At 43.1% G+C, this 15,117-nt stretch overlaps 1 protein-coding gene across 2 annotated transcripts in view; it reads right to left on the bottom strand.

Annotated features, from left to right (window-relative positions):
• Nucleotides 1-15,117, bottom strand: part of LOC139280209 (cleavage and polyadenylation specificity factor subunit 6-like) — a 66,099-nt gene that overhangs the window by 16,016 nt on the left and 34,966 nt on the right. The window contains exons 5-6 of one of the 2 annotated variants that reach the window (XM_070899802.1): nt 8,940-9,032; nt 120-654 (exon numbers count right to left, since the gene is read on the bottom strand). In XM_070899802.1, the coding sequence (XP_070755903.1) occupies nt 120-654; nt 8,940-9,032 (628 nt within the window). The remainder of the gene's footprint in view (nt 1-119; nt 655-8,939; nt 9,033-15,117) is intronic. The other variant, XM_070899803.1, reaches the window with a different exon arrangement.

The following is a 15,117-nucleotide window of genomic DNA, read 5'->3' as shown; positions in this document are numbered from 1 at the left end:
AAACCTGGGTTCTTCTCGGTCTATACAGATCAGTGTTTACCCATTTGCTAGAAAAGTAGCTAAAAAACACAAAATCATGCAGCTCAGCTGGACAGGCCTCAATGGTGCTTTTTTCCTACCTTGCACGTTTGAATTCCTCCCTGTTGTACTGAGGTGGTGGCGGTCTGCCATAGGCATCCGATGGCGGTGGTGGAAGTCCTCTATTATCAACTGGCGGAGGCAAGCCAGCATTTGGGGGTATAAAGAAGGCAGGGTTGATGTGGGGTGCAGGTGGAACAGCACCTGGAGGAGGCACTACTAAGTGGGGAGGGAGTCCTGGTGGCAATGGGGGTACAATAGATCCTGGAGGGCCAGGTCGGCCCAAGAACGCGCCTGGTGGGGGCAAGGGTCCTGGCTGCAACTGAAGTGGCGGTCCGTATGCAGAGTTGAGAGGAAGTGGCATAGGAGGGGGCAGAAGGCCTGGGGGCGGAATCCCATGTGGAATTTCACCATATGGAGGCCGACCTGGCATCTGGAAAGAAGGTGGTAACTTATCCCTCCTGGGGGGTGCTGCTGCATTTTCAGCTGGTGATGGCCCTCTCCGTGGCAATGGGGAATCTCGGTGGTCTGGAGAATTCATCGAGTCATGTGACTGACTTCTCTGAGGATTCTGTCCTGTGGAAACATTTACAAAACAATGTCAGCCTTTAAATCACGAACAAGTGCTAATTTGGTATATGTGCTCCCAAAGGTGAAGCCATTTGCATGCTAGAAAGTAAGAATATTCAAACACGGGTGTAATGTCTGATGTGATCTTATACTTTCCAAACATCACCACCTGCTGGCCCAACCATTGCTTACAATCTTAGCTTGAGACTTGGTGCCAAACTGGAACCAACTGCACAGACTGGTTGGGTAAGTCTCGTCCTGTTAGCTCTTAGGATCTGGGTGCAGAGTCGCCAAACACTTGGGTTTTAACTTGCATCAGACTGAGGCTGGGTCTCCACAGGGTCCAGTCACAGGGTGAAAGAATAGAGATGAAGACTCAGTTCCCATCTTCCCAATAAAACACCTTTGGGGAGTGAAATTCCTCATAAGGAAAAATGGGAGAATGCCTGCCTTTCTCTGTAATTAATGACCCACTAACAAGATCACTTTGAAGCTATATTTCCCCGCAATTTCATTAATTTAGAAGGAAAACAGACATTTGGTAAAAATGAATTTCATCCTACAAGTGTGACTGAAGACTTGTGCTTGTTTCTAGTAGGCCTAATTCCAGAATCCACCTGGACCAGGATTGGAAAAGTTCCAGTGATGAAAATAGAAAATGCTGGAATGTGCAGCCATCCTGGGTAATTGGAAGTTCTTTATTTCCACTGCCTGAGTTTATCCACTGTTCTACCATTTGAAAGCAAAAGACCGTCAATATCTTAGGTCTCAACCCTCTTCAGAACTCAGAAAACCTGTCATTTTCTTCAGCTGCTGATGGATCTGCTCTGTATTAAGTGTTTTTGATTTTTATTTCAGTATTCAAAAAGTTAACAAAAAAAAATGCAGTAGTCAAAAGACCTCCCAAAAATCTGAGGGAAAACAGGTCAACTAACTCAAACATCTGCTGCATGATTTGTTAACATTGCTCATTCCAGAAGAATCTGCTTTCTTTAGTCCAAAAACGTTCTCTGTTCTTCCTCACTCTTCTAAAGGCACTGAATCCTTGCCCGAATACAGTTCCATGTGTCACCAATCTCATACCTTGCCCAAGGGGCCATATACAAGCCTAAAGAGTAAACATTTACATTATACAACTTAAGAAAGCATCACAACCAAGCCGGATCCTGTCCTCTTCTTCTGATATCCACATATGCGCACACCCAACAGGGGTTGTGGGGACTCTGGGTCTATTTTTCCCTCCAGAAGCACTGAGGCCAATTGTGGCACCCTTACCCTAGCTGGGATCAGCTTAGTCAAAATAGATGAAACTTTTCTTGGTCTTTATGGATCAACTACTCACTAGCTAAATACACTTGAGCACCTAGGGGAGGCAGAAGACACTGCAAGTTGTCATTTTCTTCTTGGTAATTGGAATTTCATTATTTCCACTGCCTGAGTTTACCCACTGTCCTACCAGTTAGACCCCAAGGAACTTGCTTGCCATTGGTTTTGTAGACCAATCAGCAAGGCCACTGGTTTTTCAGTTTTCATGCAATATTAACAGAATTGTTGAATGCATTCCACAGAACACGGGTAAAAAGAAAACCCCATGCAATAAAAAACAAAATTTTACTTGTTCAGTTACCACAAACCAGTGACTCTGAGGATCAATAATTCACAGTATAACATTAGTAAGAACTTTCCATTTCACTGTTACTTCAACATTGAAGTGTAATCATATACTGCCCAAAGCAGAAAGTGCTTCATGTGATTATGTTTGAAGTACAATATGTAGCAAGAATGGACAGAAGCTATAATTAGGATAAAGTGACCGAGCACGGAGAAATGTGAGGTGTTTAGAGGTCCAACATGGATTTGTAATGGGTAGGTCATTACGAACAAACCTAGTTGAATTTTGAGGAAGTAACTAAAGTAGTAGACAGGGGAATGTCTGTGGCTGGTTTTATGTGGACTTCCAGAAGGCACTCCATAAGGTTCCACATAAGAGCTAAAATTAAACCTCATGGAATTGAAAACTAATTATCGACCTGGTTAAGAGATTGGCTAGGCAGGAGAAGACAGAGCGTAGGGAAAATGGGTATGTACTTGAATTGGAAGGAAGTGACTAGTGGTGTCCTACAAGGATCTGGGGCCTCAACTATTCACTATATTAATGACAGATAGCATAATAGAGAGCCATATATCCAAATTTGCCAATGACACAAAGATAGATGGCATAGTAAATAGTGTGGACGAGAGCATAACATTACAAGGAGCCATTGATAGACTAACCCAGTGGGAAAATCAGTGGCATGATGGATTTCAATGCAGGTAAGTGTGACGTCATCCATTCTGATCTGAGTAATTTTTAAATGGTGAAAAGTTAGGAACAGTGGAGGTCCAAAGATATTTCGGGGTACATGTACACAGATCACTAAAATGTAGTGGTCAGATATGAAAAATAATCAAAAAGACTAATGAAATGTTAGCCTTTATATCTATTGGGTTATAATAAAAGAGGGGGTCAGTTTTGCTCCAGCTATACAATGCCCTGATTACACCACATTTGGAGTACTGTGTACAGTTCTGGGCACCACAGAAAGGATACACTGGCCTGTTGCACAGATTCACCAGATTAAATTATGAGATTACATAAACGAGGCTGAAATATAGAAGGTTAAGGGATGATTTCATTGAGGTGTTTAGGATTTTTGAAAGGAATTGATGGTGTCGATAAGAGTAGCATTTTTCCGCTGGTGGGCGGGAGTTTAGGATCAGGGGACATAACCTTAAAATCAGAGCCAGGCCATTCAAGAGAAAAGTTAAGATATATTTCTTCACACAAATGGTCGTAGAAAAGTGTGGAACGATCTCTCGCAATAAACAGTAGATGCTAGCCCAATTAATAATTTTAAAACATGAGATCGATTGATTTTTGCCAGCCAACGGTATTAAGGGATATGGACCCAAGGCAGGTAGATGGAGTTAGGACACAGATCAGCCATGATCTCATTGAATGACGGAACAGGCTATGTTCCCAAGAGTACTTTCAATATAAAATTATTCTTGAAAGGTAACCTAAATATCTCCTGCCCAGCAGGACAAATCTTACCTTGATTTTTTTTTAGCTCATAGTGCAGGACATCACCAATGTTGAAAAGAGATGAGCTAAATCAGTGAGTAGGTGATGCCAAGTTTGGGGTTCAAAATGACAGATACTATATGATGCAGTGAGTTAGGATAGGCTATTGTGCAATGACTCTTGATTTCAACATAGTGAAATCTTTGCTCACTCCGTAACACTTGCACCTACGGTACTCAGCGGCATCAATTCAATGCATTTATTTTCAAACAGACTCCAAATATAACTCACTCAAGATTTTACATTTCTCCCATTGTGCACAATAAGGGAACCAGAAACAGCAGCATCGACAATGGATTGGGGTAAAAGGCACAAATTACTTGAGCTTTATCTCCATTGCTGATGTCACCTGAAGCCACCGAGCCTTGTAATTCGCTCCCAGGGAGTGGTTGAAGCGAATAGTATCGATGCATTTAAGGGGAGGCTAGACATGTATATGAGGGAGAAGGGAATAGAGGGTTATGCTGACAGATTTAGATGATGAAAGACTGGAGGAGACTCGAGTGGAGCATAAACGCCGGCATGGGCTGGTTGGGCCAAATGGCCTGTTTCTGTGTCTTATATCCATCCAAAGCTGCTATATTTTGCAAGGCTGGAAGGTTGTTTCCTTTGTAGTAAGTTACATTCTAAATGGAGTGAGGTGACCCCAATTTCTCTCCACTCTATCACAGCTATAATTGCTCATCACTCTGACAGACCAGGTAGGACTGTTTCAGGAACTTTTAAAGTGATCAACAAGAAGACTTAATGGGGGGCTAGAACAAACAGTCAGTGACCCTTTCCCCTTCTTCCCCAACCTCCAAAGATGTAGAAAGGTTCACCCTCATAACACGCATTTAACAGCCCGACCAAGCGCTGCCAACATGTTATCTCAGATGAAGCACGAGAGAGCAACTCTGCTGACATCCAGGAGAGAAGACCTTGGGAGATCAGCATTCAGAACAAGTCAAGATAGAAGGCACCAAAGTTAAAGAAAGTTGGCCATGCATGAGGCAGTACTCAGCTAGAGCTATGCTGCAGGGGAAGAGGTGAAATTTCAAAATAAAACTACCTTATTACTGTTGACCTCCCAATGAAGCTGGAGATGTTGCAACAGTCAATCGAAGCTTCTTAGCAAACTGCCACTACTCGATGAAAAGTATCATTAGTGGAGCAGAGGCCCTGGCTGACCAAAGGCCAAAATTTACGTGAACAACCAACCTTAGAATGGCTGCTCCAATGGGGGGAAAATTACCATTGTAAGAGCTTAAAAATAGCGTAAGCTTTTAAATAAGGTTTTCATTTGAAAAATGAATGCAAAGGTCTAATTATTGAGTGAGTACTTGAGGTTATAAATTCTAAGGCCTTAACTGGAGTTAGAGACCATGGCACAAAGACCTGAATTTTACACAAATAGTAACAAAAAGTCCCACAGCACTTCACAGGAGCCTTATCAGACAAAATTTCACACCGAACCAAATAAAGAGATATCAGGATCAATGTTCCCTTTAAGCCGGCAAGCCGGCTTCACAATGCAAAAAACTACGAATGTGCAGAAGTTTGAATGGGCACACAGCCCATTAAAGGGGTCATGCATCCCCCCAAAAATAAGAGGGAACTTTGATTAGGATAAGTGACCAAAGCAGGAAAGCAGGAATGGGGTACTGAAATGCATGATCAGCCATGATCATACTGAATGGTGGTGCAGGCTCGAAGGGCCGAATGGCCTACTTCTGCACCTATTTTCTATGTATCTATGTAAAGCTTGATTTAAGGAAAGCTAGTATAGGATGTACAAATGCTAGAGAAATTAGATCAATTTGAAGAGATTTGATTGGACTTGTATGATGTTTCTATTTACGCTTTGCCATTGATACAGTGCACTGCTGGGGTTGAAATGTCTACTAGCCACAGAGCAGTAATGAACAGAGAATTTCTTCCAGTTATTGAACAGGAAAAGGCAGTGGGACAATATCCACTGGTTTCCACAGACGTCTTTTATAATAGCCACTAGGAATCGTGTTAAGTCATAATTCAATTTATAACAACACTGATAAATGAGAGATTAGAAAACTCCCACAGCAGAGGATAAGAAAAGGTAGTTAATTCTGGGTCAATTAACATGTCTAAAAGGGAGCTGAATCATTGTGTGTTGAGAAGCAGGGTTGAAGATGTAGAAGAAAGTCAGTGTTCCTTAAAGTAGAAGATCAATGATGGTGGTAGAATAGTCAAACAAGGACTCGGAATGGGCCAAGCTTGATGGGTTGAAGTTCTTTTCTCACTCCAGATTTTATATTCTTGTACCATAAACTACAAAAAGTCAAATACAACAAAAACAGTAAAATTTTTAAAGGATCACAAAATAAATATGAAAATATATTGACACTTCATAATAAAGCAATATTAGAACAAAGGTGAATCACTACTTGTTTCCGACTGCTGAACCCTTAATAATGGCGACTGCCACATAATAGATTCATGTAGGACAAGCCACAGGATAAACACTGATCAAGACCCCTGGCTGTAACCGCAGTGTTGAGACTCTGACAAAATGTGTTTCTGAATTTAACTCCATCTTCCAGATCCCGCTAAGCCATAAGCCTTCATGTCCTAGCTAAGGATGTGTGGGCCGCCTAGTACCACTGATACTGGGAGTGACACACTCCTGTGGGAATGGGTGTCCTCTATTTCATTATATGGTCAAGATTGGGAACGGACGTGTGGGGAATTTGTGGGAGTGAACTTGCTTGCTAACACTTTGGGGTAAGCTGCATTACCTCACCACATTAAGAATAGTTTTAATAGACTTCTGCATCATACACAGGTACTCCACCTGGAGATTGCTTCTGCCATTAGTCACTTTAAGGCACAACCATGTACAGTGCAATTTGTACACAAAATATAAACGGGAAGTGGCAGTGTTATAGTATAGGATGCTGGATGGTGAAGTGGGACCATTCATTGATGGGCTTGTCCTACAAAAATTCAGACTATATCAACCAGCATGAGGAGTCAGGCAAGTGAGTTATGTATTCTCTCATGTTCCAGTGTTTATTTCCCCCATATCTGATTACATCCAAGTTAGCACTTCTTTTAAACTACATAATGCATACATTTTCAACAGTTTACCTTAATAATGCTGGGGATGATTGTAGACGGAGGCCACGTGACAATGAAGTTACTGTAACTGCAAATCCACTGACACCAAGCAGGAGATAGTGAGATATGGAAGGTGACTGGAAGCTCAGTTAAAGGGATAGGATTTTTTTTGTTAAAAAGAGATTTTCAAAAGTGGGTACAGAAGTAGCGAGAGAAAAAAAGCGGAGGGGTTTAGGAAAATTCCACAGCAAAATGGATAGTGAAGCATGCGGGGATGGAGGGATGAGGCAAGGGTTCAACGTCCCCTAATTCAGTGTCTCAATACTACTGCTGTGGAGGGAGAGAACATTGAGCAGAGGCCAGACACTGCCACACAATCAGAGGAAGAAACATTGGAGGCAGGTGTATTATCAGACTGCTCTTGGCACATCCTTGAGACTAATTCAGAACAGCACAACAGCACCTGCCCAAGATGGACTCATAAAAATGTAACCCAGGACATGAGATTATAAAATGAAAGGTGGGTGGCAAATCACATGGATAAATTCTTACAGACAACAAACCAGGAAATAAAAGACAGCTTTTATCATTCACTTTTTAAAATGTTTACAGACAGCAAAATAAAGACTGGGACATACACATGGGGTTAACGTAGAAACTGAAATATCATAAACAAACTTAAAAAATATATATTTTAAAATCTAGTAATTTTTATCATAATGGAGAAAATTGACATTCCACAAAAACAAGATTCGTTTTTCAGGGCCAGAGCGATTGTTCAGCAGCCAATACACCGTTAAAATCCAAGTTACACCTCTTTCAAAAAGATTTAACTTTTTAAGTGGTGTTTAACAGCGATATTAGAACGGAAAGGGGGAAGTTTTCATTAGTTCAAGAAATTTCACTAATTACCGGCTATGGGGAGTTCCACAGCGCAGCCTGTGGCGGAGCAGGGAATGACTGACCGGAGCTTCAGGATTTCCGCGTTTATCTGTGCATGCGCTGAGTCCTGAAATTACGGTCAGTTTTAGAGGGGTAATGACCGCGAACCCTGACAGTTTCATCATCATTACCACTGCAAAATCCGGGCCATTACTATTTGGTCAACTATCTTGTCCTTCTGTTCAGTTTTCACACGCACAAAAAGTTTAATGATGGAGGGGGGTTCAAAGCTTTTTGCGTAAAATATTGGCGTTCTCTCAATGAAATACTGTTTAGCACAAAACAACAATCACTTAAGGGATTCACTGTTATTAGTACTGGAAAACCTTTCAGTTTTAGTAAATCTGCTGAACTTGAAAGTGATATATTCTTGTGATGAGCCGAGCTTGAAACCGACACCACAATTTATAAACATTTTCTTCCCGGGTTCTACCATTCCCTGCAGCTGAACTGAATTCTGTCAGTGCGGAAATTGATAACGGGCAGAACCAGTTTCCATGTTTATGTGCATACATTCTATTAAGGATATGGATTTATACTTAAAGCAGGTAGCACTTCCATTGTAACAGGACTGTCACCCCATTTACTGAACTGGGGCAATGGAACTTCACTGTTAATTCAAGTCCTGCCATAAGCTAAACCAAGAAAAACCAACTGGACTTATGAAAGATTTTTTTAAAACCCATGACCCAGTCTGTAATCAGTGTTACACCTTCCCCCCAACAATCATGTTGTTACAAAAAAATTAAGTTAGGAGAAACAAAAGATTACTTTTTACCCACTTTGTCCTACAACATAAAAGAATAAATTGCATTTCTTTTTTTTGGGCTCCCTCAGTGGCATAGCAGGTGAATACATTACCCAATATTGTATAAAGCCATATAGACCAAAAAGTCCCCTATTTGATTCCTGATCTGCATTGAATTAGTAAAGTTCAGCCAGTAGGGTTGTTACAATTAATGCCAGTGCCATTGGATTAAGAAGGGGCAGCGAGGGAGATCAGCCAGGACTCCAGCTGCTGACTGCTATCCAGTGACTATTTGGAAAGTGAGTGGGTGTGTTCTCTAATCTGCATGAACATCGAGTGAAAACAGGATCAGGCCCTGCTGTGAAGACCTACACAGTGGAAAAGCCTACTGATACTCACCATAAAGATTCATACAAGAAGAATGGCCACTTGGGCAAGGTACTGGAGGGCAGCCCCAATAAGAGTCGGCATTTTCATGAAGGGCGGGGAAAGCTGACAAAACAAAAGACTCTGTTGTGAGGGTAGGTTGTTACCGTCAACAAAAATTTCAAAAATCAATGTAGTCAATTAAAATTTTCCATTTAATAACACTGGTTTTATGCTGGAGCTATATCTGGTTTGAATATTGAAAGGGCACAATCACCTTAAGTACATCATTTAAAGATACATGGAAATATAGATACATTTTCAAATTTAGGAAAGTGACTTAATTTGCAATGTCCAGTGATTCATAGATACAGAATCTGCTTTCCATGTCTTTTTACATCATTTCAATTTAATTTTACTATCCCTTTTTCGCTAGTTATGCCCTCTTTTGGAATTAGTCTTCTTCGTCCATTTGCTTCCTTTGTCTCTTCTACTCCCATCTCTCTTTCTCTCCGGTCTCTTTTGTCTGCCTTCTTTGTATCGGTTTGCAGTTCATAATGCAAGTCTGATTTTTACACGTTCAAAAACCAAGTGTTTAAATCAGAAGGTGGCTTGCCAGAATTTTGGTTCTACTGGAACTGCAGACTTGCACAGCACCTCACCGATAATGGTGAGCCTGAAACACACTTTCACTGGTATGAAAGATCATCCAAACCTGGCCGTATATCCAGAGTGGCAGAGCTTACTATCATGGCCGATTTCATTTCCTTCTGCTAGTCACCTTTCCTTTCACAAATCTTTCCAGTCTGTCTCAGCTTATGAGCAAAGGAACAATATGTAACCCCAGTTAGCATAAACTTATACCAGACTCACTAAATGTGGCGAATATTACTTAAATAAATCTCATGGTCAACTTTCACACACCTATGCACATCAATTTAAAAAACAAACTAAGCTTTTAACTCATCCAGTCACACACTGCAATATAAATGTAGTACATGAAAGTGTTGCCTGCGTGTCCGATTTTGACTGCCACTTTGCAAGTGTATTTTCATACCTGCCTCAGCTTATGAGCAAAGGAACAATATGTAACCCCAGTCAGTATAAACTTATACCAGACTCACTAAATGTTGCGACTATTACTTAAGCAATAAATTATCTACTAGGTCCCAAGTCTGACCAACACTTTAATCCTCCTTCCACATTTAGTGAGTCTTCAGATACCTTTTCAAACTCCTGGGCTTAATACAGGGAAAAGCTTCACGTGTGACAGGCAATCCCTCGCTCAACTCTAGCCTCTTCTGTCTCAAACGTTGTCTTTATTGTATTGATACTACTGCAGTTATTGTCGCTCTAAATTTTGCTCTCTTCTTCCTTGCAAGCTACAAATACACCAATCTTAATGATCTTTCTCCCCTCTGCGACGTTGGTGCTGAAATCAAAATGTAATTACACTACTATCTTAAATCATTCTTTCCCAGGACCTCACAACTTACCACCAAACGGGCTTTTAAAACTCAAGGTTGGCAGCAACTCGCACTTGGATTGGATTGGACGCTGGTAATGTATCCAGTAGGAATTGGAATTGGGAAATGAATTACGGGAGATGATCGAAGGCCTGATTGAAAAGGTAGGTTTTGCGAAAACTACTGGGTCGAGATGTAGCAAGATAAAGGGATTTATTGACAATTCCAGAGTGCACAGGCACAATAGCTGAAGGCTCTGCCACAGATTATGAAGCAGAGAGGGGACAGGGGGTGGCGGCAAACAACACACAATAGACCAAAGTTGGAAGAGAAGAGGGAGCGAGTGGTATGGAAAGCTGAAGATGGTAGAAATAGGGTGGAGCAAAGCTATGGAAGGATTTGTAAATGAGGACAAGGATTTTGAAGTCAATATGCTAGAGATGAGGTGCTAATAGAAATCACATGGACGATAGCTGAACAAGACAATGCATTCATCCAATACATGATAGAATATGGGCAGCAGAGCCTGGACAATGCATTCACCCAATACATGATAGAATATGGGCAGCAGAGCCTGGATGAGTTGAAGTTAATGTGGAATGATGCCAGCATTAGAGAAATCAAGCCTGGAAATCAATATAAGAAATAGGTAGAGGAGTAGGCCATACAGCTCCTCGAGCCTGCTCCGCCATTTAATACGATCATGGCTGATCTGATCATGTACTCAGGTCCACTTCCCTGCCCGCTCCCCATAACACCTTAGCGGTTAAGAAACTGTCTATCTATGTCTTAAATTTATTCAATGACCCAGCTTCCACAGCTCTCTGAGGCAGCGAATTCCACAGATTTACAACCCTCTGAGAAGAAAACATTTCTCATCTCAGTTTTAAATGGGTGGCCCCTTATTCTAAGATTATGTCCCCTAGTTCTAGTCTCCCCCATCAGTGGAAACATCCTCTCTGCATCCACCTTATCAAGCCCCCTCATAATCTTATATGAAGGTGGCATTGGATGAGTTTTCGCAGTGGGGAGGAATAAGACAGGGACAGAAGGTGAACGCTATGATGTGGGTGGGAATCGACACTCTTGTTGCTGAACCAGATGTGGAGGTTTGAAACTCAGCTCAAAGCCAACCAGGACACCGAGGTTGCCCATCATTAGATTCACCCTGAGCAAACATTGGGGAAAGTGAAGGAATTGGGGGTTTGGTCGCAATGTTTCTGATGGCAGGTGAAGAGGTGGTTACATTCAAAGCAGATCTGGTGCATCCACGATTTGATGTCGGACAGCACAGCGACAATCGTGGAGACAATGGTGATGGTGGCGAGGTAAAGCTGGGTGTCACCGATGTACACAGGAAAATTAATTCTGTGCTTAAGGAGCATGTAGGTAAGAATAGGAGGGGTCGAAATGTTTATCACCTAATCACTTTCATCTGATTTATTTCATTTCCAATTTTACTTTGGCTATCTGCACGATAGGCCTTGGACGTTCAGCTAGGTCTCTTAATTAATTAAAAAAATACAGTGGGCTAATTAAAATAAGCAGCAGCCAGGTTCCCCAAAGTGGCTCAATGAGTTAACCCAGTGAATCGCCACGCAGACCAGAAAGGTTCCAGGGATATTCCCAGGTCTTTGCTGAGATAGCTCATCTCAGCCAAGGCAGCAATAGGGTTGTTATATCTCTGGGTTAGTGAGTGGACAATTGGGTCTATGTCGCTATCAAACAACTCATGTTGGAACGTTCAAGCATAGCTGTCAGTTTAGGACAGGATCAGGTTCACATGTGATGCCCTCACAATTGAATCACTGATCGACATGCTGGGCTCATATACCATCCAAGAGACCTTGATTCATACATTAAAAGACTGCCAGCATCTTTTGAATTGTATCCCAGCATGAGTCAGTGTCTTCAGGAGAGGAGGGGAGAAAATAGCAGCCATTTTGCATCCGTGACAACACAGTACAAAAAGGACATTTTGAGAGGTAAGATTCCACTATTTTACAGTTCAGTGATCATCAAATAGAAGTTTGCTGATGCAATAGGAAACAAAATTGAACAAAGCATTGATTTAAATGCAGATTATTATGTCTGAAAGCATAGGATGTGCAAATTTCAACAGAAAAGTTAAAATCCACAGAATCCAAGCCCAATGATTAACCTGGTACCCAGGTGACAATAGGGATACCCATTTAACAAACTGAGAAGTTCCTGCTCTCCACCAAGGTCAGATTCATATGTTAAAGTTCACTTTCATTCAAAGGTGCTGAACTCCAACGAGCTTTTATTTCTTATACCATGATGTTGGTTAGTGATGAGGATGAAGGATAGACCTGACTGGCAGAGAACCGCTTATAATCTTCCCCCTCTGTTCATGGTTTATTCATTTTTGAAGCATGTTATGTACCGATATACAAGACTTGCTGAGAATCATGCGATTGCGAATAAAAATGGTTGAGGTAGGTCGCTCGCTGGCTGGCTTAAGAGGGTGAACACACCATGTGGTGTGGTAGAGAACTTTTCCAGGTTCAATTCCAGATTTGGGCTCAGTTAATTTAACTCAGCCATGAAAGCAGTAGGGCCCCACTACAATATCTCTGCTTCTAATCACAATCCAGTGAGGCTTGCTGAAAGTGTATATATGGGCATCAGCTGAGGACAGAGGTAGGCTCAGCTGCGATGCTTCCCAGACACACAATGTTTGGGGTCTACGAGAGGATCCTATCGGGTTCCTGAGGTCATCAAACTTCTGTCCATGTATAATCAATTTCTGTACTTACTAGAATATTGCAGGTTATTTTTGTTGTTGTGTACTAATAAAACAAGTGTTCTGCAATGATAGAACTGCTTTCTTTTGAGTAGCTGTGTCTTTGTAAAGTTCGGGGAGGGGTCCCCAAAGATTTATCAATATTTCTAGATTTGCCCACACAAAGATTTGAAAACCTGCGGTCTAGGCTCTCGCATTAAGAATGGTCACTTGGTGAGATGACGGAGGGCGGCCGATGTTCGTGGAACTGTATGTCATTATGAGTCAGTTCCTTGAGGACAGTAGGAGAATATGGAGCACTCAAAATCAACAAAAGTCAATTTTTAAGCAATAACCACCAGGATGGGTGTAATGGTAGGTTTTTAAACTAGAGCCCTTTTTAACTAATACATTCAGTTCTTTTGTAGCTCAGAACATTACATTCTCGGTGTCTTTCCATTTACAACAAGTTTGCAAATTCCTCCCTCCTCCCCAACTTCGAATTTAACTGCGGTCACATATTGTTCAAAAACAAGTTCTTGGAATGAAGTTGGGATTGATTGGTTCAAGATCTCAAATCAGATAGGTAATTGTACGGTTATTATTGGAACACCAAGTTATATTGGCTAGAAGAGTTTCAGGTTCCAACTCTGTCTGAGTTAGCTGATCGCAGCTGGGGCTGCAATTGGGACTACAAATGATTAAGCGTCTGGAGCTAGGGACATTAACTCTCTATATTCGCATGAAGAATGGATGAGGTAATGGAGGGCTGCGGCTGCCAACAGGAATGCATCCCAGCAAGAGTTGGTAGTTTCATGAGAGGAAACATGGGGAAAAAGGGAAGGAGGGAGAAAGAAGGGAAATGGGGGGGGGAAAGAAGGGAAGGGGGGAAGAAAGAAGGGAAGGGGGGAAGAAAGAAGGGAAGGGGGGAAGAAAGAAGGGAAGGGGGAAAGAAAGAAGGGAAGGGGGGAAGAAAGAAGGGAAGGGAGAGAAAGATGGAAAGGAAGGGAAGAGGGGAAAAAGGAAGGGAAGAGGGGAAAAAGGAAGGGAAGAGGGGAAAAAGAAGGGAAGGGGGAAAAAGGAGGGAAGGGGAAAAAGGAGGGAAGGGGAAAAAGGAGGGAAGGGGAAAAAGGAGGGAAGGGGAAAAAGGAGGGAAGGGGAAAAAGGAGGGAAGGGGAAAAAGGAGGGAAGGGGGAAAAGGAGGGAAGGGGAAAAAGGAGGGAAGGGGAAAAAGGAGGGAAGGGGAAAAAGGAGGGAAGGGGAAAAAGGAGGGAAGGGGAAAAAGGAGGGAAGGGAAAAAGGAGGGAAGGGGAAAAAGGAGGGAAGGGGGCAGGGTGGGGGGAGGGAATTGTGGGGGAGAAAGAGAAAGCGGGGGGGTGGGGGAAGAAGGTAGGGGAAGAGAAGGGGAGTAGGGGAAGAGAAGGGAGGAGGGGAAGAGAAGGGGAGGAGGGGAAGAAAAGGGGGAAGAGAAGCGGAGGGGGAAGAGAAGGGGACGGGAAAGAGAAGGGGACGGGGAAGAGAAGGGGAGGGGGAAGAGAAGGGGAGGGGAAGAGAAGGGGAGGGGAAGAGAGGGGAGGGGGAAGGGGAAGGGGAGGGGAAGGGAAGGGGGGGAAGGGAAGGGGGGAAGGGAAGGGGGGGAAGGGAAGGGGAGGGGGAAGGAAGGGGAGGGGGAAGGGAAGGGGAGGGGAAGGAATGGGGAGGGGAAGGGATGGAGAGGGAAGGGATGGAGAGGGGAAGGGATGGGGAGGGGAAGGGATGGGGAGGGGAGGGAGGGGATGGGGAGGGATGGGGAGGGGAGGGATGGGGAGGGGAGGGGAAGGGATGGGAGGGAAGGGAAGAAGGGGAAGGGGAAGAAGGGGAAGGGGAGAAGGGGATGGGGAAGGGGGAGGGGGATGGGGGGAGGGGTTGGGAAGGGGGGGGAGGGGATGGGGAAGGGGGGGGAGGGGGGATGGGGAGGGGGGGGATGGGGATGGGGGGGGGGGGGGGGAGGGATATGGGG

This window comes from Pristiophorus japonicus, chromosome 14, assembly GCF_044704955.1.
Source record: "Pristiophorus japonicus isolate sPriJap1 chromosome 14, sPriJap1.hap1, whole genome shotgun sequence".
Lineage (NCBI taxonomy): Eukaryota > Metazoa > Chordata > Chondrichthyes > Pristiophoridae > Pristiophorus > Pristiophorus japonicus.
The sequence above is the reverse complement of the archived record's forward strand: the minus strand, read 5'-3'. Positions and strand labels throughout refer to the sequence as shown.